Source organism: Mustela putorius, unplaced genomic scaffold (assembly GCF_011764305.1).
Source record: "Mustela putorius furo isolate JIRA1106 unplaced genomic scaffold, ASM1176430v1.1 tig00000460_pilon_pilon_pilon, whole genome shotgun sequence".
NCBI classification, from domain to species: domain Eukaryota; kingdom Metazoa; phylum Chordata; class Mammalia; order Carnivora; family Mustelidae; genus Mustela; species Mustela putorius.
The window spans coordinates 21,192,795-21,215,408 of NW_025421389.1; the positions used below are offsets into that span (position 1 = coordinate 21,192,795).

The following is a 22,614-nucleotide window of genomic DNA, read 5'->3' on the forward strand; positions in this document are numbered from 1 at the left end:
GCTTAGTTCCCGGAGCCCCAAGCCTCGGGGGCGAAGGCGGAGGGCTGCAGGCGCTGGAGTCCGCAGTGGGCCAGCCCACACGGGCTCACCTGCTGCGGCGGGGCGACCCGCGGACGTTCCAGTGGTCCCTCTGCGGTCCCGGGAGAGGGAGTCGCTACCCTACTCGTGGTCTCCAAAGCAGAACCAACACATCCTTCCAACACCAAGAGCTCCCTATCTACTCCCCCCAAAACTATCCTCCTAATTGGCAGCTCAGCGCCGGGAACGATGCGGGCGGCTGCGGGTGGCTCTGCAGTGCCAAGCCGCAGCCGCCCAGCCCGAGATGGTGAGGGAGTGGGGTGCCCGGCATGCTCCCGGGGCTCCCGGGTGGCGAGGTAGGGCGCGCCGGGCTGGGTGCACAACGGGCGGGGGCGCCCCGGGCTCCGCGGCGGCCACCGCCCCTCCTGCGGCTGGAGCGCTTCCAGAGCAGAGGCGCAGCGCCGCTCTCCTCTGCGCCCGCTCAGCGGTCCTCGAGCTCGTCGCCGTCCTCCTCCCCTTGCTCCTCCTTCTCCTGCCGCTGCCCTCAGCAGCAGCTCCGGGAGCCGGCTCCTCCTCTCCCTCCCTCCCCCAGCTCTTGTGCTCTCTCCGCTAACTTTCCCCGAGCCCGGGCGGGCGGCGCAGAGCTGCCGGCGGCTTCGCGGCCCACTGCAGACCGCGGGCTGCGAGCGGCTGTGCCCTGTATCTCGTCCCCGCGCCCCCGGCGCGCTCCGGAGACCACACGAAGATGCCCGGGGCCGGGGACAGAGGCGCAGCCCGGGCGAGATGGCTGGGCACTGGGCTTTTGGGTAAGGCAGCCCCGGCTTGATCCCTTCTCTTTCTCCACCCTCTTCTCCCCGGGGAGGAGACACTTGGAAGAGAAGTGCCTCGGACCCGGGTGGGCTTTGGAGCGTGGCGTGGTACGGAATAAGCCCTGCTGCCACCAGTTTTTTGCCGGCCGCCCTGCTCGGACGGCTGTGCCCCCTGGGGACCGTGCGTGTCCCCCGCCCCGTGATTAGTTCTTTGCTGTCTCTGGTGCCTTCAGCTCCAGGCTTCTGGAGCTGCCTCTCGGGGCTGCAGTACGGGTCTCCCGGGTTCCGAGGTTTAGGGGTGCTAGGCGAGGGTGTCTGTGCCCTGGGTTGGGGGTAGGGAGGATGCCAGGGGGGTGCACGTGTGATCGTTGGGATGGTGCTTTCTACCCCTGCCCAGAGCTGTTTGCAACTTGGAGGCTTGTTGCCCAGGCATCAGGCATGCACCAATTGGAGGGGGTGGAGAGGGGAACGCGGCGGAGGGGGGCTCCCCTTCCTCCTGGCCCTTTTTCTCTTTGTCTCCTCTGCCCTCTATCTCCTTCAGTGCCCACTGTCTTCCCTGAGGCTCCACACCAAGAACTGGAGAGGGTTGGAGGGACTTGGAGGATCATTCAAGCCCCCTTTTAGGAAGGATCTTGTCTCTCTTCTTAGGAAGAGATCCCACAGAGAGAACCTGTTTAATCTGCTCTCAGCTCTTGGTTTTGGGGGTGAATGTGAAGACTGAGGAGCTAGAGCCAGAGGCCACAGAAGGAACAGAGTCTTAATATCTATTAATATGGACATGATGGTTTCGAGTGGCGAACTCCAAGAGATTAGAGAATGAGGTTGGTCCAGAATATAATCTCCTCGTAAAACCGTAGCTGGATTTCGACGTAAACTGACTCCATCTCTGGCACCTGGACCTCTTCCTGTTTATACTTGTCAGATTTGGTTTTTGGCAGCTCCCCTCTCTGGACTGGGCGCATGATGTAGGCATTTGTGCTGAAAACAGGGAGACCCAGCTTTTAAGGGCAGTCGTTGCTGTTTCCGCAAATGTAAATAAACCGTCTGCAGACCTGCATGTTGGCACATGGTCCTGGAGGGAGAGAGAGTATTTCTCTCACTCACGGGCCACTGATTTCATTGCATGTACCCAGCTAGAGAGAAGACGCTGGTGTTTTCTCCTGCCCCTTTGGCACAGATGTGTGCTGGTTTCACCGTGGCCCTAATGAGGTTGGTCTCCATGAGGTCTAAGACGTCTCTTTCCGGGGGGTGGGCACCGTGCTGCTGCACACCCCACTCCCCCCATCCCATTTCTGATCAGCTCCAGTTCTCACGGTGACCACAGCTGGGGTAAGGGGGTCACTGGGGACTTCACATGCATGTGGTTGTTAATCCAGCCCACTTATCAACACCTCTGGCTTCCCTTCGGCCTACTGCCCAGCTGGGTGGTGGGATGCCAGTGCCTGGGCCATTAGAATATTCATAGAACCACAGTGGGGGAAACCACACCACACCACACACTGGGGGAGGACTGTGGGCAGAGTCTCAGTACTTTTCTCCAGGGGGAAGTCCCCACTTCTTCCAAGGACCATTCTGTAAACTAGGTAGGAGCAGGAGCTCATTGGAGCAGGTTTGGGTGAGGCCCTGAGCTATCCTCTGGGAGCCCAGGAGAAAGCAGAGTGATTTTCAGGTGGGAGACTTACAGGCCCTAAAACTGGTCCTGCCTACTGTTCCCTGCCCCTCTGGTTTGCAGAGCGAATACCACCAGGGGCCCACTTTGGACCTCATCCAGGCGGCCACTGCTGAGCCCACCCAGGGGGCATTGCTTTGAGCTTGGGACCCAGACACCGTCCTTGCCCTCAGTCTGGCCCGGGGAGAGCAGAAGCAACTGGACAGCCCACTGCAGGAAGTGTGGAAACCATATCACAGAGCTCCTCAAAGGATGAGGAAACCAGGGTCCAGAGGGGGGAAGGAGGCTCGCCCAACAGGGCCAACTGATGGTCACGTGGGCTAGAATCTAGGTCTCCTGGGCTCTGTTAGCTCAACTTGCCTCCTAGTTGACCAAAGTTGGCTGAGAGGGAAGGTCAGCAGGACTGTGCAGATGAGCCGAGGGAAGCGGGAGGCATGCAGGGATGGACGCCTGGGGGCCCAGACGACTGTGGAGACTGGGCACGGAGCATTAGCCTCCCAGGAGTCCTTCACCCTCCCCCGCCCAGACCCCTGGCTTCATGTTGAGCTCAGTCTCACAGACTGATCCTACAGATTTCTCCTAACCTCACAAGACGTCCTTCTCTTCAGTGGAGGAAGAGTTTCCCAAGCTGCATCATTGCAGCTGGGGTTTCCGTGGGTGCCAGTCCCTTCCCGAGCTTGTAACTGGTAATATATCTGTCCTGCCCACCCCTTCCTTGTTCCCTCATTTGCTTAATTGCTGTGTTCTGTGTTTAATTATCACTTGTGAGGGCGCTATGTTGCACAACCCTCCCTCCCTTGGTATGTATTTATTAAGGGCTTGTTTAATGAGAACACAATTAAGGAGAGGGTGCTCAGACCCGCTCAGAGAAAAGGAAAGGGAAGGGGAGGTAAGGAGTTAACGCAGAAGAGGGCGGGAAAGGGGAAAACTGGTGGGAGCGTGGGGTGGGGTGGGGGAGAATGTACCAGGTTTGAGTCTGGCCCTGGTGACTGTTTTTTTCTGGAGATGCTGCCTTATGGGGTATCCCAAAGCCCTTTGGCCTGTCCACCCCCAACTAGGTTCTGTGTGAGATGTAGACCCCAGCATAGATTCTCAGACTTCGCCCTCTTGCTGAGTGTGGGGATCCCCGCACAAGCCTAGGCGAGCATTCCGCATTCTGCAGTCCTGCAAGAGGAAGGATAAGCACACCGTTTGGGCTTGTTAGCAAAGCTGGTTTTGTTGAGCATCCAGTCGTCTCTGAGGGCCCTGCTTCTGTCTCCTCAAAGCTCCTGGGGGTGGGCAGGAAGTATGCAGGTTGCCTAGGGAGAGGGAGCTAAGATCTTTCCTTTGTCTCTGGGCCCAGGGGCCTTGGTTGGCCCAGCCCTGCCTCCCACAGCCTCCAGAGCCCGACCCCCCCGGGGGGGGGGGGGTCTTGTCCTGCTGCCTCGGCCCACTTTCTGCCTCTCAGCTCTAACTTGGAGCCTGTCTGACTCCCCTAGGGCCCCAGAGTATCAGCTTCCTTATTACAGTCAGCCTGTTTCCGCCTGCCATGCCAGGCAAAGCCTTGGAGCTAAACTTAGAGTCCAGGCCACCTTGCCCCTCTTTCCTCTCTGCCCTCAGGCCGTGTGTGTGTGTGTGTGTGTGTGTGTGTGTGTGTGTGTGTATGTGTGTGTGTGTCCCCGTGACAGATCCTTGGATGTGGGAAAAGATGGCAGACCATTTCCTGCCTTGGCATTTGCCTTGGAATGTCTGCTGGGGGTCTGAAGACTGGCTGGTGGGAGTATTTAATAAGATTTGCATGCACCGAGTACTTTTATTGCCTTATTTAGTGGAACCTTGGAGTCCGGAGTCAATCCTCCTACAGAGCCCCGTCGTACCCAGGAGAGGATGGGAGGGACCGAAGGCTTCAGAGAGGCATGAGCTTGCTGCTTAGGGCCTTTTAGTGAGCAAAGGCAAAGCTTTGGCGCTCAGGGTGGAAAGCTACAGGATCATGGGGACTTGCCCATCAGTCCCACGATGTCAGAGAGAGGCCCCCAATCCCAGATACACATGTGCACACACTGAAATTCTCAACAGCTGAAATTCTAAGCAGCGTATTTACTCCATGAGGTGGTACAGGGGGTGAGTACAAAACGTGTGAATGGCTTGGAGACAAGCTCAGCAGACACTGGTTACTAAGCGAGGGGGGCCCTGGTTACTTCCAGACCTGGGATGAAGGCCAGACCTGCTCCCTCCCTCCATCAGAACACCATCCATCCTCCTCTACCAGCAGGGTGCCTAGGTCAGGGGGGATGGACTCACTGAAGTCCTTTCTGTGTTTTTTTTTTTTAAAGATTTATTTATTTATTTGACAGACAGAGATCACAAGTAGGCAGAGAGGCAGACAGAGAGAGAGGAGGAAGCAGGCTCCCTGCTGAGCAGAGAGCCCGATGCGGGGCTTGATCCCAGGACCCTGGGATCATGACCTGAGCCGAAAGCAGAGGCTTTAACCCACTGAGCCACCCAGGCGCCCCTTTCTGTGTTTTGTAAGCTTGTTGTTTTGGCTTCACACCAAGCTCAGAAGATAGGAAAGACAACCGTCCTAGTTGTCCTAGTTTGGGGGCCTGCGTGCTGGATGTGGCATCTCTGACTTTCTCAAGGTCAGCAGGCCAGCAGGCAGAGCAGGGCCTGCCTTGCACCTGCTGACCACCCCCTACCCCGCTCCTGGCCTGGCCATCCTACTGAAGCTCTTCTCTGGGGGTCTCCAGTAGATCAACACTCTGGCCTTGCTCCCTCTGTCCCCCTAGCACAGCTTCACATGGGAGAGAGCACCCTGGGGAGGGAGGGAGACAGGCCCCTGGGGCTTTCCTAAGCAGGAGCCTCTCAGACATTGCGGGGCAGGGCTTCCAGATTGCTGGGAGGATGTGTGGTGCAGAGGCCAGCCCTGCCCACCTTCTCTGATGCCTTCCCTTGGACAGGGCTCTGGACTTATCTGTGAAAGCCTCTGTGCCTTTCCTTTGTCCCCTCCAGGCTGTGGGGAGAATGGCAGTGTTTCACTGTGGCAGTCCAGAGGATCTTACTTAAGTCACTCACACAGGCACACACTAATCAGGCAGAAATGTGCATTGTCATGAGCTAGACCTTAAAGAAATAGTCTGTCCTCTGTTCTGGACTGTTCTTTTGCTCTCTCTCTCTTTTTTTTTTTTTTCTTTTTTTGGCTTCTACCTATTTAAAGCAGTTTGAAAGATTTTACTTTGGATGTGTATTTTTGGTACTCTTGGAGATCCTATTCTGGCTGGGGTTGGGGAGGTGATCTGACACCTGACTTGAGTTCCCCCATCTTCCCCAGGATCCAGGTTCCTGGGCAAGGGGTTTCAGGGAGCACTGGAGGCTGGAGCTGTGGTTCTCCTTGGAGCTCAGGCCCCGAGGGAGGTCTGTAGTTATCAGGAAGAGTCTCCTGGGGGCTTTTCTGTCATAGCTCCGTATTCTCTTCCTTGGTTTGGAAGAAGATTGGAGATGGGAAGCAGAGCTGGGCTGGAGGGCTGACTCTCCTGTCTGGTCTCTGTCCCCGACCTCCTGGGGAGGTGTACCGACCTCCTGGGGAGGTGTGCCGCAGAGCAGGAGCAGAGGTAGAAAGAAAGCCTTGCGCGCTAAGCAGAGGTAGCCTTGACAGTGTCAGTACCTCTTATTCCCCTCATTGGGGGTGTGGCCTTGAGCAAGTTCATGTCTCTGAGCCTGTTTCTTCATTCTGCATACTGAGGATAAAAATAATGACCACACAGGATTAGTATAAGGATTAAATGAGACAATGTATATAAAATGCCTGTCCTTTCTTAGAGGAAATGCCCAGCCCCCAATTCACCATTTACTCTGTGGCCCTGGGCCAGTTACTTAACCTCTCGGAGCCTCAATTTCATCTAATCTGTAAGATGAGAAAAAGTCTACCTACCTTTTGGTGTTCTAATAAAAGTTGGCGTTCCTATGTAGAAACACTCTAGCGCAGTAGTTCTCGAGGTATTATCCCTGATCCCAGCAGTCCCTGGAGTCATTTAGAAATGCAAATTTTCAGGCACTAGATCTACTGAATCAGAAACTCCAGAGGGAGGGCCAAGCTCTTTGGTGTCCTCCAGGTGATCTGATGTTCCCTCAAATTGGAAAAGCCACTGCTCTAGAACACTTCCTGGCACCTAAGATCCGATCAAAGGAGGGCTAACTTCTCAGCACTGACGGGAACCTTGGTGGGCAAGTCCCACTATATTAGGATGTAAGAAAGGATTTTTTTTCCCCCCTTTGGGGCTTTGGAATGCTAGAAATGTTTCTTGTTGACCTTAGTTAGGTCACTTAACCTCTCTGTGCTTTGTTGTCTCCTCTGTAAGCGGGACCTATGCTAGTATGTCCCTCATAGGATGGGGTTGAGGATCAAATGGGCACATCAGCTATTATCGACAGTGGCAGGGGTCATGATGGGTCACTGCACCCCTGGGGTTCTTTCTGGCCTTTGGAGGTAAGAACGCTCCCCTTTGCCTTCAGAAGCTAGGGTGATGCGAAGAAGGTCAGAGGAGCCCCAAGGGCAAGGAACAGAGCAGCCAGCTCTCTTCAAGCCTTCTCTGTCATTTAAAAAGCATTGCTTAGGGGAGAAAAACAAGGGAAAGCTGTTGATAGGGGCCATGGGGGATCAAGGTAGACAAAGGAGGATCTTCTTTAGGAGTGAGGATGGGCTCGAAAGAGCAAGGTTGTTGACCTTTAAAACAAAGACGACCCTGGCTCTCTTGGGAACAACACCAATTCTGGGGATGGACCTGGGACAACGGAGGGTTTCAGGGGGCCCGGTCAGTACACCTGGTCACCACAACTGGGTATCCTCCCATGTGGGGCCTTGTGGTCCTGTGTCTCCAGCAGGCAGTGAGAGTAACAGATCAGTCTGGGGCCTCAAAGAGTGGAGTTGTAGGATCGAAGTAGCTGAGAGAAGGTGCGTTCTGGGAGGAAACATTGGGCAAACTTTGGGACAGGAATTAGTCCAGCCGTATGGCTCCCCTCAACTGCCCACGAGCTCTTAGGTCAGACCTGGGCTCAGACTTCAAGAATCCCTAGAAGTTGTACAACTTTGGGCAAGACACTTTGCTCTTCTGAGCCTCGCCTTTCCCATCTGTAAATGCAGGATTAGTGATACCCATCTTACTGGTGTGGGTTGGGAAGGCAATATCCGCTGGCAGCTCGTAGCAAGGTTCTGGGCCCAGAAAGGGGGGATCCCTGGGAACCCGACTAGGACTGTCTCTGAGACCTCAGGTGCCCCTTTCACGTCGTGGCTAGGACACCACCTAGGCATCTTATTCTGACGCCCCTCCCCTTGGGCCTCCTCCAGGACTCTGTAGGACAGGAGGGCCAGGGCCCGTTACAAGGACTCATGAGGGGGGAGTCCCAAAGGCCAAGAGTGGAGACTAATGGTTTCCACTCGCCCCAGTGGCGGGGGGTGTGTGTGGGGGCGGGTCCAGAGGGACCAGCGGTCCTGCACCCTCTCCAAGCCGCCCCGGCTCCAGCATCCCTGGGGTCGGGAATCGGCCTCCACCGGTGTCTCCCGCCCTCCCTCCCACTCTCTCCTGGGATCGCGTTCCGCGCGCTCGCTCGCCGCTACCCGGTGCGGCCCAGTCCCTTCCCCGCTTGGGCCGGCTCCCTCCTGTTCCGGGGGTCCCGACCCGTGGTCCGAGGGTGTGGGACCCCGCCGGCCAAGCACGCTGGGGCGGGAGGTGGCCCTCTGCCTCTCCGCCTGTTGGCGCCGGTGAGCGTGTCCAGGGCTCGCGGATGAGAGGCGGCGGCGCAGTGTCGCGGGATGCGTTTGGCCATTTTCTCTTCTCCGCGAGGGACTAGGCTCCGGCACGCCCCCTCCGCTCTTCTCCTGCCCCGGGCCCCGCCCCACTCCCCATCCGGGAAATGTAACCAGGGGGCAGCGCACCGTCCTATGCGAAACTCCCACGGCAAACAGGTGGAGCCCGTCCCGCGCACCGGGTGGTGCGGGGATGGCACTTGCGGGGTCTGCGCCCGCAGGGTAGGGGCGCGGCCTCGCGGCAAGGGCCTCGTTTTCCTGGGTTGGGGCGACCTCTGGTGGTCATTCCGGGTGCCACACGGGCAGCTCCCTGGCCCAGGGCGAGGGGGAGAGATGAATGAGGGCAGGTGGCTCAGGCAGTGTTAACTGAGGTAAAGAGAACCATCCTCCGGAAGTTGATACACAGGGCGACAGCGACCTCCCTGCCTGGCCTGGCCACTCCTCCCTGCCCGAGTGTCCTCTTCAGAGCTCCAGGCTGGAGATTCCAGTGAGGTTTTCTTAAGAGAGGTGGTGCCTGTCACACAGGTCTCTTCCTGCTCCCGGTGTCCTTGTCGCTGGAGGTGTCTGTGGGAAAGGCCACCACCATCTACGCTGTCAATGGCACAGAGATCCTGCTACCCTGCACCTTCTCCAGCTGCTTTGGCTTTCAAGACCTCCACTTCTGGTGGTCCTACAACATCAGTGATACCTACAGGATTGTAAGTAGTAGGGGAAGGGACAGGACATCTCAGACACTCCTCCCTTCCCTATCACCTCACCCCTGCCTTCCTTTCCCCTGTTCTGGTCCCTTCTGGACTGACCTCACTGTGATGGTCCCCAGAATCCACCTATTGTCATCCTTTCTCCTAGCATTCTTTCCAGAGCCTGTCCAGAAGGATCTAAGTGGAAAGGATGCTTAGACGGTGTTGCCAGAATTTGGGTTTGTTGGAGTTCTTGGCTAGAGTCCTTTGTCTGGTCTGAAGAAATGCCCGAAACTTGGATAGTTTGTGTAAAAATAATTCAATTTAAAAGACAGGAGAGAGAAAGACCTTTGGAAGGCTTGGAGAGAGGAAATGAGAAGAGTCCAAATGTGGGAAGGGCTGGGGAACTGGACCTAGAAAGAACGGAGGGGCGGCTAGGGAAGAGAAAGGTCTTCTGAGGGTGCACCGGCAGGGCTGTGGGCTGGCGGTGGAGATGGACCAGCCCGCAGGTGTTTAGTGAGTACTCACGGTGCAGTCTCGTAGGGGACCCGAAGTGTACATAAGGAGGCCACAAGAGACCAACTCTGGATGTAATGAAACACTGGGCTCAGGGCCGCTGATGGACAGTGCTGTAGGATTGACCCAAATATTGATGGAGAGCCAGAATTCAGATGGACAGGGTACAAGTCGTCAGCAAAAGCTGTGGACGGTGGTGGTGACAGAGGGAAATAAGAGTGGTAATTGCCAGAGCCATTACGTAAAAGGCTTTTATGAAGAAAGAGATAAAAGCTGTGCTGCGTTCCAGGGAGATCTTAATGACAGAAAATGGGTTTAGCTTGAAGCAAGTGAAATTCAGGTTAGATAGGCAGCGCTATCGGTATTGGAAGGAAACCAAGTGGGGGGAGCACCTCTGGCTGTAGGCTCTCTCAAGACCTGGACAGTGAGGCACCCAAGGAATGGGCTGGAGTGATGCGGTGACTCTTGAGGACCATGATTCTTTCTGAGCCCCCTCTTCCCCATCCCTTTCCTCCCCTAGCTCATAGACGGGACGGTAAAGAACGAAAAGTCCGACCCCAAGGTGAAGTTCAAAAGTGATGATCGCATCACTCTGGAGGGTTCCACTAAGGAGAAGATGAACAACATTTCCATTCTGCTGAGGAACCTGGAATTCAGCGACACAGGCAAATACACCTGTCATGTGCAGAACCCCAAGGAGAATAATTTTCAGCACCAGGCTACCATCTTCCTCCAAGTCGTTGATAAACGTAAGCAGTGGGGGCTGGGATGAGGGCAGTGGGATGGGAAGCATGGCGGGGAGCCCCACTCAGTGGGGTCAAAGGGCATTTCAGTCAAATGGCAAAATGGACCACCTTGGTGTTTTCTTTTGCTTTACGCTTTTGAAAGTTACTGGAGTCACTTCTGGAAGCTCAGATAACCTGGCTCTAATACCTAGTCTGCCCCTGAATAGCTTATGATAAAGACTTCGCCCCTCAGGGCCTGGTTTTCCTCACCTGCAAATTCTGCCCCATCCTAGGATGCTCGTGAGAAGCAGGGATGGGATATAGGATGGTTCGTGGTGGGAAAGTTCTCTGTGTGAGCTGATGATTACCGCTCTTGTGTATGCCCCTAGCAACTGTTAATCGAGCGCCAGGCATCTGAACAAAAGGGACATGAATAATCCCCAGTGTTCTTCCTTGAGGAAGGACTATAGTCCAGGGTAAGACAGAAAATGGGTCAACAGAGGACAGACCGAGGGACAGAGCATGTAGAGCCACAGGCAACTGAGACTGAGTCACTGCTCTCCTCTGGAGGCGGAACCACAGCTGAGGACAGCAGTCTGCCACAGGTGGGTCAGGGGGACAGGGAGGAAGCCTGTGAGGAGCAGCCAGCTGGTCACATGACCACCGACACTAGAGGTGGTTAGAGAAGGGGCTGGTGGGGTTATGCTGGGCTTCATGGATGGGGAGCCTGGAAGGTGAAGGCACAGAAGTAGAGAAAAAGGGAAGAAACCTGTTTGTGCTGCATTTCTTGGGTGCCTGGGAACTCACTGCTCTCCTGGATGAAGTGAGGTGCTTGGAGAGAGAGAGATGCCCATGGGTTCACTGTTGACTGTGCCAAGGGCAGAGCCAGAGGCCTTCCAGGCAGCTCTCTCTGAGCCTAGAGCTGTTGGAGTCAAGGCTGCGTATGGCATCATCTCATCCTTTCGTTGGTCTGGATGTTGTCTTGCTTGTGCTCAGCCTTTGCGGGAGGGAAGAGGAGGGGAAGGGAACCAACATTTATGAAGGATAAATTTATGGAGGATCTTGAACACTGAGTTAGGTGCTGTCCATTACCTTTGCATCTTTGTCCCTCCCATGTCCCTTTGAAGGCATCTTCCTTTTTATAGATTTCTTCATTCATCTAGTCAACAAATATCTGTTGGGCAACGACTTATGTGGCACCTACTGTGGCATGAACAAGGTAGACAAGTTTCTGCCTTTATGGAATTTCCATCTAGTCAGGGGAGATATGTAGTAAACAAAATAAGAAGAAAATGGTGTTGTGTGAGGGAGCATGGCTGGTGTTGTAGGGAAAAAGCAAAATGGGGAGGGAGAGATGGGGTGCCAGCAGGGTCACCAGGGAAGGCCTCACGGAAAAGGTGACACAGCATAAGGACCTTTGAGGGACCAATGAGGATGTCTTTGGGAAGATAGTCCAGGCAGAAGGAACAGCAAGTGCAAAGGCCCTGAGGCCTATACTTGAACATCAATGAGTCCAATGTGGCTGGAGCAGGGCAAATAGCAAGAAATTAGTCAAGTTAAGCCATGTTATGTGGAGCCTTGTAAGCCTGCATGAGATGGGAGCCATTGAAGAGCTCTGAGCAGATGAGTTAACCTAGAACAAGCTCTCTGTGGGGCCAAGAATAGACAATGAAGTAAGGAGTCTGGTTAAGAGGCCCCTACAAATGTCTAGGCCGGATGTCTTGAGCCAATGTGGTATTGAGAGATCAGATTCTGGAATTTTTAAAAAAAATATTTTATTTATTTATTTAACAGAGAAAGACAAAATGAGAGAGGGAACACAAGCAGGGGGAGTGGGAGAGGGAGAAACAGGCTTCTTGCAGAGCAGGGAGCCCAATGCCGGGCTCGATTCCAGAACCCTGGAATCATGACCTGAACTGAAGACGGATGCTTAACGATTGAGCATCCCAGGTGCCCCTGGATTCTGGAATTTTTAAGTTAAGTCTGTTAGGATTCTCAGGGGGATTGAATGTGGGGTTCGGAGAAGGGAGGGGTCAAGGATGACTCCAAGGATTTTGGTCAGAACAGTGGGAAGGATGGAGTTTTCTCAATGGAGGTGGGGAGACGGAGCAGGTTCCAGAGGTCACGAGTTTAGTTTTCAGATGAGGAAACTGAGGGAGAGGGCTAACGTGGCCAGCTCAGAGTTACCAGCCTGTTAGTGACTACTGAGACCCTGAAGTTAAAATCCAGACGCCCTGACCCCAAAGTCTTCCAGCCACGTAAAAGTTGTTTCAGGGAGATTCTTGATTTTTCCTGTGTGGACGAAGGAGGTCCAGAAAGAGACAATGACATGTTTAATGTGGCAGTTTTGGGGGCCAAATCAAACCACGGTGGGCCCTGAGTGTGAATTATTCCAGAACCGTGTGTGTGTCCATGGGAGAGTATGTGTGTGAGGGGTTGTGCCTTAGCCGGGTAGCCGCCATGTTCCAGCTTCTGTTTCCTGTGGGGGTGGGTGCATCCCAGATGCCAGGGTTGGAGGGGTGTAGTCATCGGGCTGCCATCGTGCTGGGCTCCAGGTGACTCCTGCTCCCCTCACCTGCCCCCTTCTCTCCCTGATCTGGCCATACAGTGGAAGAAGTGGACAACACGGTGACCCTCATCATCCTGGGCGTCGTGGGTGGGGTCATCGGGCTCCTCATCCTCATCCTGCTGGTCAAGAAGTTCATTGCCTTCATCATCAAGAAGACTCAGGAGAAGAAGTGAGTTGACTCCATTGCACGCTCCTGTCCTCCCACTGGCCCACCACCCACTCCTGTCTTGTGTTGTGGGTGTTCCCAGCATCGTCTCATTCCACCGTCATCTGCCCCCATCCGCCTTCATCCTTCCATCTGTCCCCTCGTCACGTCCTCTCTTCCCACTCCTACTACTCTTTGCTGTCTCCCAGCCCCTCTTCCTGTCCCTCCTAGTACATATTTATTGAGCACAATGGGTTCCCTGAGTACATGAACTTACTCTTCCTTATCCGGCTTCCTCATGCATCCCATTAAACATCTCTCTTTCCATTTGTACCTCCCCAACCTAAGTCCTACCAAAGGATTTAGATGCCTTGTTTTTTTCCATCAGAGAAAAGCCAAGATTCCAAGTATAGAAACTCTAAAATGGGAAGACCCTTCTAGAGAGATCGGAGTCTTACTGTGAGACTCTGGAAGTTCACATGGGGGAGACTAAAAAAAAAACCCACAAAGGCTCATAGGGCCTCCCCAGAAGCCTCAGGGTGAGCTCAGGTTTGAGATAGACATCTTAAGGAGAAGGGGAGGGAAAACAGGGAGGTAGAGAGGGTATGAGCTCCAGGTCCAGAATTGCTAGAACTATGTCAGGCTCCAGAGAAGCAGGAGTGAATGTAAAAAGGCATTTGGAAATTGTATTTTTTTTTAATTTTATTTATTTACTTGAGAGAGAGAGAGAGAGAGAGAAATAGAGTGAGAGAGGGCGAGAGAACACAGGCATGAATGAGGGGAAGGGGCAGAGAGAGAGAGAAGCAGACTCTCCACTGAGCAGGGAACCCCATGCGGGGCTCGATCCCAGGATCCCGAGATCATGACCTGAGCCAAAGGCAGGTGTTTAACTGACTGAGCCACTCAGGTGCCCCTGGAAGTTGTATTATCAGCAAGAAAGATGAGAGGAGACATTGGAGCAGAGAGAGGGGTAGCAGCAAAGAGATGCCAGGGGGAAGGGAGAGCTGCTCTCTTTCTGTCCCTGTTCACTCTGCTTTGTTGAGAGAGGGAATTAGGCTTGAAAGGGCAGAAGTTGTGCTGGTAACAAGGGAAGGAAGCTGAAGTCAGGAAGGCACCGGGGGGTGGGGAAGGGGAGGCACTGACTGAGATAGATGGAGAATTCTTGGATTGTCTCCTTGCGTCATGGCCAGAGTTTTGGAGATTTTGAAAGAGAGGCCAGGGGCATGGAGTTAGACCAAATTCTCTTTTTGGTTTTGCTACTGATGGTTAGCAAAACTGGAAAACCAATTATTCAACCCGTGGTTTAAGAGCACCTAGAAAAGAAAATAGCGATCCTTGGGAGCTGCCATGGGCTCATCAAGAACAAGGCAGGCCAGACATTTTCCTGCCAGGGCACTGGTGGATCAGGAGACGGCTGCGGGCGGTAATGCTTCTTGTTACTCAGTGAATGCCCACCACGTGTTAGGTACTGTGTTAGGTATTTATGTGATAGCCACGATTTTTATATTTTACAGTCGAGCGTGGTGGGGCTCAGAGTGGTGATGTAGCTTGCCCAAGGCCACACAGCTGGAAAGTGTTAGACCTGAAAGTGTTAGACCTGTTTGCATCCTGTCTTGTTTGGCTTCAAAGCTTTAACCACGGTCACTGTATCCTCCTGATTCGGGTAGTATATCCAGAGTTCATTCATTCCTTCTTTCATGTGATGGCTGTTTCTGAAGTAGCGTGTACAAGGCACTGTGCCAGGTGCTGTAGGAAATTCTGGAAGGAATGAGATTCTGCCCGTGAGTAAAGAAGACAGGGCGTGTATGCAAATCAATGTGAGATAAGGTAGAGAGGATGGGTGCCAGCAAAGACATGTTATAGAATGATCCAGGGGTTCCAAAGAGGGTGGAATACTAGGGAAGGGTTTTTGGTTGAAGGATGTTTGTGGCAGGCCTTGCAAGACGATGTAATGTAAGCCCTGGGGAGGGTGAGGAGAAGGTCCTTCCTGAACTGCTGAGAGCAGAGGCAGGGTCTAGGAAGAGACATGTGTCTGGAGAACAAGGCGTTTTCTCAGTTGGGGAAGGAGAGAACAAGCCTGCACAGGGCATTGCCGGGAGACCCCTGGGGACTGGGCAGTCTGGGTTGAGACTGGCTTTTTTCCTGGGTTCAGAGGGGCTGATGAAGGCTTTCAGGGCCTGGCATGATCAGAAGGCTCTGGAAGAAGGGGTCTGGCCTTGATGAGCGCAGGGAGGGCAGGGGGAGGCTGGAGGCAGGAGACAGACCACAGACCACAGACCGACAACGTGCTTGGTACCCAGCAGATCCTTGGAAAAGCAATATAGAGTGCTTGGGAGTACAGTGATGTGGACAGGAATTGTCTGGGTTGACTACCTTAAGTATAGAGATATGTAGGTAGATTGATCAATCGATCGATCGATTTGCATAGAGGTCTTTATTGGTATGCCACAGGCCTCTGCTCATTCATTGTTATTAAGATTTGAATTACACCAGGAATGATATCAAGTTTTCAGGGACCTAGTGACTATGTTGGAGAACAAAACTGGGATCTAGGAGGAGCTTGAAAGGCTGGAGCTATGGAAACTTGAGAGGGGTCCTCTGAGCGCGAGGAAAGCCTGCATGAACAGCAGAGATGGGGTGGCTTCCCCAGAAGGGAGGTGTTGGACAACATCTCAGGGTTTCCACTCATGGGGCAGTTCCCCCTCTCTCCTTTCCTGCTCATCTTTGTCGGTCTCAAATTCTGTGACCTGTCCAAAGAGCCCTCCCTGACCCCTCGGAGGAGGCTTCCTATGTGGATCCCTCTTTGGTAAACCCTTCCTCCTATCACTTATCACATCGTACTGTGGTTACTCATTGAATGTCACGTTCTCTGGAAGACTGTGAGTTTTCTGAGAGCAGGCAGCCTCCTAGTCCGACAACGTGCTTGGTACCCAGCAGATCCTTGGAAAAGCAATATAGAGTGCTTGGGAGTACAGTGATGTGGACAGGAATTGTCTGGGTTGACTACCTTAAGTATAGAGATATGTAGGTAGATTGATCAATCGATCGATCGATTTGCATAGAGGTCTTTATTGGTATGCCACAGGCCTCTGCTCATTCATTGTTATTAAGATTTGAATTACACCAGGAATGATATCAAGTTTTCAGGGACCTAGTGACTATGTTGGAGAACAAAACTGGGATCTAGGAGGAGCTTGAAAGGCTGGAGCTACGGACTAAATTTTGCAGAACAAAACGGATGAAGACAAAATAGTTAAGTCCTTCCTGAAGGCCTCGAAGCCGGCTACACAAGTCCGGGGTAAGGCTGAGATAGTTCAGCCACAGCAGCCGTGAAACAGGCTTGAAAGTTTTCCCAAGCAGCAAGCTCAAACTGATGTAGCTGTGAGGTTCCCCGGAGCGCTCTGCACAGCCCGGGTGCTGCGGGCGAGGGTAGGGTGGGACATGCTCGCTCTGGAGCATGTCCAGCTGCCAGCAGGAGGTGGGGATGTCTTCCCAAGTAACTATCTCCCCTTCCTGCTGCCATCTCCCATCCTACCACACTCTGCCCACCTCCGCCTTCCCTGCTGCCCAGACCTCGGCCTGCACCGCCACTGGCGTGAGCATTCTTCTCCCTCTGGTCACAGCCAGCTCAGAGAGGAAGGGGGTCTGCGGAAGGAGCTCTTTGACCTTGCCATTGCCATACTGCCTGCTGGCCTGCACCCTTCCCGCTGGGTTGGCGCAGCCTGGGAATGAACCTGGTTTGGCTCCCCCGTGCACTGATCCCTGAGACCAGCGCCTGGTGCCCTTGCCTTTCACCAGGCTGGGATGACTCGGTGATAGTGGGCCTTATGGGCTCTCTCTGCGTGCCAGGCCCTGTTCTAGGTGCTTAGTGATGCCTCACAGCATCCCCATGAAGAAGGTCATCGTCATATCCATTTTATAGATGAGAAAACTGAGGCCCAGAGGGGTTCAGTGACTTGACCTCTTGCCACCTTTGCCTGACAGAGGGCCATGGGGTCGGCATGGGGCTGGTCGCAGGGCCCAGGCTTCTGTCCACAGCCAAGCCCTTACTCTGGTCCCTCTCCTCACCCGCTCACCAGCTCCCTCTCCTCCTTTCTCCCTCTCCAGGAAGGAGTGCCTCGTGAGTTCCTCAGGGAATGATAACACAGAGAATGGGCTGCCTGGCTCTAAGGCGGAAGAGAAACCACCAACCAAAGTGTGAGCCCCCGCTGGGGGCCAAGCCGCAGCCTGGGCCTCACTTGCTGATGACGAACTGATGCTTGAGCCATGTCCGTGAACCCACGTGCCTGAGACACCTGCTGCTTGGCTCCAACTGTAGTCTTCCTGGGGAGAAACTGGGGTCCTGCCCAGCCTGCCTGCTCCCTCCCAGCCAGGGCTCCCAAGGGATGGGGGCTGGCCAGGGGAGGGGGCTTGTGGAAAGTTCAGGAAAGGAAAGGAGGGCTGGGTGGTGTGGAGGGCGGTTTCCCTGACACCTGGGGTACATGGGGTCTTCTTTAGTCTCCTGACCCTGTATGAGCAATACCTTGGTTTTCCTCCAGTTTTCTCTTTAAGAGAGACTTGGGGGGATCATGAGGCCTGCCCTAACAGATGAATAATAGTGTGGAGATCTAACCCTTTTGGTGGTGGATGTGGCCTAGAAGATTCTGTACAGGATCCGGGGCGGGAGCCTACTGGAGGGGTGCTGATAGTGAGAGGCTCCGATGGATACTGACCCCCCAGGTCCCTCTAGTAAGGCGCTTCCCTCCCTCCCACACAGGGTGTCTGGCAGCCCCTGATCCATCCCCACTCCCCAGACCCCTGCCACCCCCCCTGCTTCTTGGAGTCTGTGAACCCTCCCAACTAGGGCTGGCCACCCTGGTCTTGGGGTCCCGGCCCCCCTAGCCTGCTCCTCTGATCTCTGAGTTTCTAAGGGGCTCGTGTTGGGGAGCCTCCCGCCTTCCTGGAGCACTGGGGTGCTACCTATGCCTTTCCTAGCATTTCTCCTTGGGGAAACAGGACTGCAGAGATGGAAGAGCCTATGTCCGGGACCTCTTGGCCACTGGGATGCCCACCCCAGCCCCACCCATCCTGGCTGCCCCTTCTTGGCATGGCCGGCCCATTGCCGCCCCTGGGAACTCCTGAGCCTGCCTCCCCTCCGCTCTTCTTTCCCTGAGGCAGCAGGTGGCATCCTCTTGCTTGAGGTGTTGTTCCCTCAAATCCTCCCCTCCCACGGATTCACGCCCACACCTCCCTTGCCTCTTGCTCATCCATCACACCTTCTCCCCTGGCCCAGGGTTGTTCACCTCCACCCTGGGGTCAAGGGCTTGCTTTCACCTCAGGGATCCTCTTGCTTCAGAAGAGGGAGCCCCTTGTGTTTTCTGGCTGCTTCCTGTTCAGCTCTGTCACCCCTTCCTCACCTCCCCCAGGGTTGGGGAGGAGCAGGGAGAGGGTTCTCAGTCTTCCTTTGCTTTCCTGAGAACTGGTTTGCACACCCCTGTGTGGGGGGCTGGACTGTGCCTTAGCTTGTCATGTCCAGGCTCATCCCCTCCATCCCCTCTCCAGCCTGTGCATGACAGCCAGCCCTGGGGTGTCGCTATGAGGGGTTCCCCAACCTGCCTCCGCCCAAGGTCATGCTGGAGACCCTGGAGCTGGGGTGGTGCCACCCACGGCCCCCTGGACAGTGATGGAATCTTGGAGCTGTTGGGAGACAGTGGTGGTGTCCCCACGGGGCGGGAGGGATTAAGTGAGTGCTGCGGTGTTAGAGGAGGACTCTGCCATCTGCTTCTGCTCACTTCCTCTCTGATACTCTGTCCTTTGGGCCTGGGAGGAATGCGAGGGCAGTAGCCTCCCTTTCCAGAGTTTTTTTTTTTTTTTTTTTCCCTTTCCTTCCTCCTTTCCAAAGAGGTTATGGGGACTGCCTCAGGATTCTCCCTGTTAAAAAGCAGCTGCTGGCTTCCCCCAGGATGGGGGTAGGGGAGACTGAGGAGCAGCAGCTCCGGCAGGTGCCTGGCTGTGGCCTGTGCCCCTCACCCCACCTGATGGGTTCGCAGGGTCCCACTTTGATCTGCCTGCAGGACTCCCATCCTTGTCCCCCCAGAACCTGAGGCGCAGGCTCAGATTGTCCTGGTTGGGAAGCAGACAGACAAGAGCTACCAGCCATTTGGAAAACTTCTTGTGTCTACCTTCATGAAAGCTGCTTTCTTTCTCCCTCCCAGCTCCAACATTTGAATGAGCTGAATCAGCTGGGCTCCCCTTACTGGCTTTGGAGGAGGCCAGGTATATAGAGCAGGGGGGCTGTGGGGGAAGAGCATCATCCTTTCCACTCCTGGGTCTACTATTGACTGATAGGTGGGTCATGCATCTTCTCTGGGCTCAGCTTTTCCCATCTATAAAGTGGGTGTAATCATATGTACCTACCTCCTGGGTTGTGGGGCTTGGTGAGTTTTTGTTTTAAAACAAACAAACAAACAAACAAACAAACAGACAAACAGACAAACAACTTTTTGGCTTGGAAAGGGATCTAGGAGGCCAGGCATTATAATTGGAGGAATTGTTCCAAGTCTGTCCTGTCCTCACCTCTGTGTCCCATCCCTAGGAGACACATGCACACACACTCACACACGCACACTCGCACGCATGCACTTTCTCTCTCACTCTTGCGCACGTTCTCTCTCTTCCCACTCCTCCCCCTTGGAATTATTTTAGTCTTTGTAATATTAGAAACTTTGGCTCTGATGCTTAAAGCTTCTTATCCACGACTCTTGTTTGGGAGTTTCCAATAGAGGTGAGATGATAGGGAATCTGGGGGACATTTTGGGTAGTCCCAGTGACTGCGGGCACTATGGACATTTAGAGAGTGCTCAGGAATGCTCAGCTTCATCCTCACAACAGAGAATTGTTGTGCCCTAATGCTGGGGTGCAACCCATGGAGGAACATGGGCATGGATTTGCAGTAGAATGTCTGTGGGCAAAGCCATCTTCTCAGAAAGAGCCTCAGTGCATGCAGATCTGCAGGGGCTGGTGAAGGTGTTTCCTGGGCTTGTGGGCTAGAGAGAACCATTTACAGAGCTGATCTTGGGAGCCCTGCAGGCACGCAGCTGTGCTGACAGTCAAGTCAGTGAGACCAAAGATACAGTTTTCTGAGCTCCCCATCTTTGACCTCAAAACGGGACCTCAGCATTCCAGGCCTTGGGTTTCTCCCTGGGTAGGAATTGAACAAAAGCTCATCAGAATGAATCTGTGAGGCTATAGTGATCTGCGAGAGGGGTCAATGGACTTCAGACATTACCCACCTGCCTGGCTGATCAGAGCAGGAGGTGAAGCGAGGGGTGTGACAGCGTGTCCCAGAGATGGTGGCAGGTGATGGTGTATATGGAGATGCATGCCTGTGGCCTGGGGGTCTAGATGGGGGAGACTCGGCAACATTTGGGGAGCCATCTTCCCTGGCCTGAGCTACACCTGTTGGGACACCAGGAACCTGAGAAAAGATAAGAGACAGAGGGGAAGACCAGCCATGCTCTTTGGTTCCATAACTCTGTGACTCCACGACTCCCTCCCACCGTTATGGACAGCTGCCAGGAGTGCTAGAGGAGGGAGGGCAAGGAGGGGAATTTCTTGGGAAAAAACCCTATAGCTTGCTTCACCTCACTGTGTCCCAGGTTGGAGTCCCTCCCCTCCCACCTCCCACCTAATATTCAGAGCTTTTGACTATCTTATGCATGGTTTATTCCTCTGACTTGGATGACAATACCCATAGTCACTTTTTTTTTTATATATATATAACTATAGATCAAAACAATGCAGCAGGGGGTCTGAGGCCTCTGGTCCATGGGTGCCTCTGGGAGGCACAGATATGCACACACCCAGCAATGACTTGTGTTCAAGCACAGAACAGATGTGATCAACTATCCTGCCTTTATAACACGTTTGGCATTGTAGAATTTTATTTAGCTTTGCCTTGAATGAAATAAAAATTATGTTTAATAGAAATGGCTTGGGGTTTCCATCTTTGACTTATTGAGAGTTGGGTTCCTTTTTTTTTTTTTTTTTAAGATTTTATTTATTTATTTGACAGAGAGAGATCACAAGTAGACAGAGAGACAGGCAGAGAGAGAGAGGGAAGCAGGCTCCCTGCCGAGCAGAGAGCCCGACGTGGGACTCGATCCCAGGACCCTGAGATCATGACCTGAGCTGAAGGCAGTGGCTCAACCCACTGAGCCACCCAGGCGCCCCGGGTTCCTGTTTTATTGCTTGCCAGCTGTAACTGGGGCAAGTTCCTTTACTTCCCTGAGCCCCAGTCTCCATGTCTAAAATATTACCTGCCTAGGTAGGATCACACATGGAAAATGTCGAAGAATGTGTGGCCTGTTCCCAGGCATTCAAGTTATATTAGTGCTGATTCCTTTTCTGGAGAAGTTGGAAAGCCAACCTTTTAATACTGGCGTCCTTGGCAGGCCTCCCTGGACTGCTGACCTTGGTAATGATCCCAGTACCACTAAATGCCATCGCATCCCCTTCCCTGGGCCCCCTGCCCCAGGATAACATCTGGAAACAGCTGAAATCGGCTTCAAATGAACAAGGACAACCTTGGAGAGGAAGAGCACTGGACGAATACCACCTGGTGACGTAGCACCCTGGGCTTTGCTTGGCTGGTCCCTCTAGCCAGCTGTTCTAGGGCACAGGCTATGTGGTGGTAGGGGAGGAAAGGAGTTTTGGCTTATTATACCTCAGGAACGACCCCACCCATGCCCATTTCATATCATCGATCTCAAATGAGCATGGATTACTCAGACACTCTTGCTTTCAGAAGAGTTTCTGGAACTGGGGATATGTATGAACATCTTCAGGCTAGCAAGAGTGGAGGCTACTGGCTCAGTGGGTTAAGCCGCTGCCTTCGGCTCAGGTCATGATCTCAGGGTCCTGGGATCGTTCCAACCCGGATTCCCTCAGTACCTTCCCTCCCTGCTCTGCCTACTTCTGCCCAAGCCCGTCCTCAGTCTGGTCCCTTCAAAACAAAACGAGATGATGTCATCTGTGCTTCCAGACAAGACAGAGACTTGGGGACCGTGTACCTCTGAACCTCAAACACCTACGGAAGTAGAGAGACTAGACGATACTGTGGCTTTCAGATGTAGGACCCCAGGGATGGGGGGAGGACGGTGATTCCTGAAAGGGACAGACAAGTGAGGTAGCCCTTCTCGGTAGGCCGAATGCACAGCCTGAAGAGGATTTCCAGGCCACGGTGCAGGGAGGGGCCCGGCTATGGCCGGCGACTCTCTGAGTTGATGAGAAAGAAACTGGAAGGTGAAGGCAACTCGCATTCCCAGGGCCTGACACCGGCCCAGGGTCCTCGCGAGTCTTCAGCTGACGCCGATAGTGCGTGTGGCAGGAGACCACGTGACGCCGGAAGCGCCACCGGAAGAGCATGGCGCGGGGGGGGGGGAATCCGAGGGCTGACAGGGCAGCCTTTCGCCTAGGGCTGATCTCACCGCCCTCCTGAGGCAGCCCCCTTTGAACACCCTGCCCGTGGGAACGAATGAGACAAAGTTGGTGGCGGTGTTCCTACTCTGGGCCTGGTGTGAGCGCCGGGGACTGGTCTGGCCTGGCCACCCCTCTCTGCAGAGCGGTTCTTCTTCAGCTTCGGGTGGTTTCCTTGCGCGCACGTCTCTGGGAGCAGGCGAGAAGCTGCGGGGTTCCCTCTGCGGGTCCCCCGAATTCTCCCTGTG

The 22,614-nt window shown here is 54.1% G+C and overlaps 1 protein-coding gene across 1 annotated transcript; it reads left to right on the forward strand.

The window, feature by feature from the left end:
- The first annotated feature begins 476 nt into the window (after nucleotides 1-476).
- SCN4B (sodium voltage-gated channel beta subunit 4) lies at nucleotides 477-20,878 on the forward strand. The gene is made up of 5 exons (XM_004749937.3): nucleotides 477-824; nucleotides 8,801-8,973; nucleotides 9,992-10,220; nucleotides 12,805-12,934; nucleotides 17,018-20,878. Exons 1-5 carry the CDS (start codon nucleotides 764-766, stop codon nucleotides 17,109-17,111), a joined length of 687 nt encoding a protein of 228 aa, XP_004749994.1. The 5' UTR covers nucleotides 477-763; the 3' UTR covers nucleotides 17,112-20,878.
- Nucleotides 20,879-22,614: the final 1,736 nt, after the last annotated feature.

Excerpts from the sequence above, each read along its gene's own strand:
- SCN4B (XM_004749937.3), top strand. The coding sequence starts at position 764 with ATGCCCGGGGCCGGGGACAGAGGCGCAGCCCGGGCGAGATGGCTGGGC. Across the intron at positions 8,974-9,991 it reads TCAGTGATACCTACAGGATT|CTCATAGACGGGACGGTAAA; the intron begins GTAAGTAGTAGG and ends TTCCTCCCCTAG. Across the intron at positions 10,221-12,804 it reads CCTCCAAGTCGTTGATAAAC|TGGAAGAAGTGGACAACACG; the intron begins GTAAGCAGTGGG and ends CTGGCCATACAG.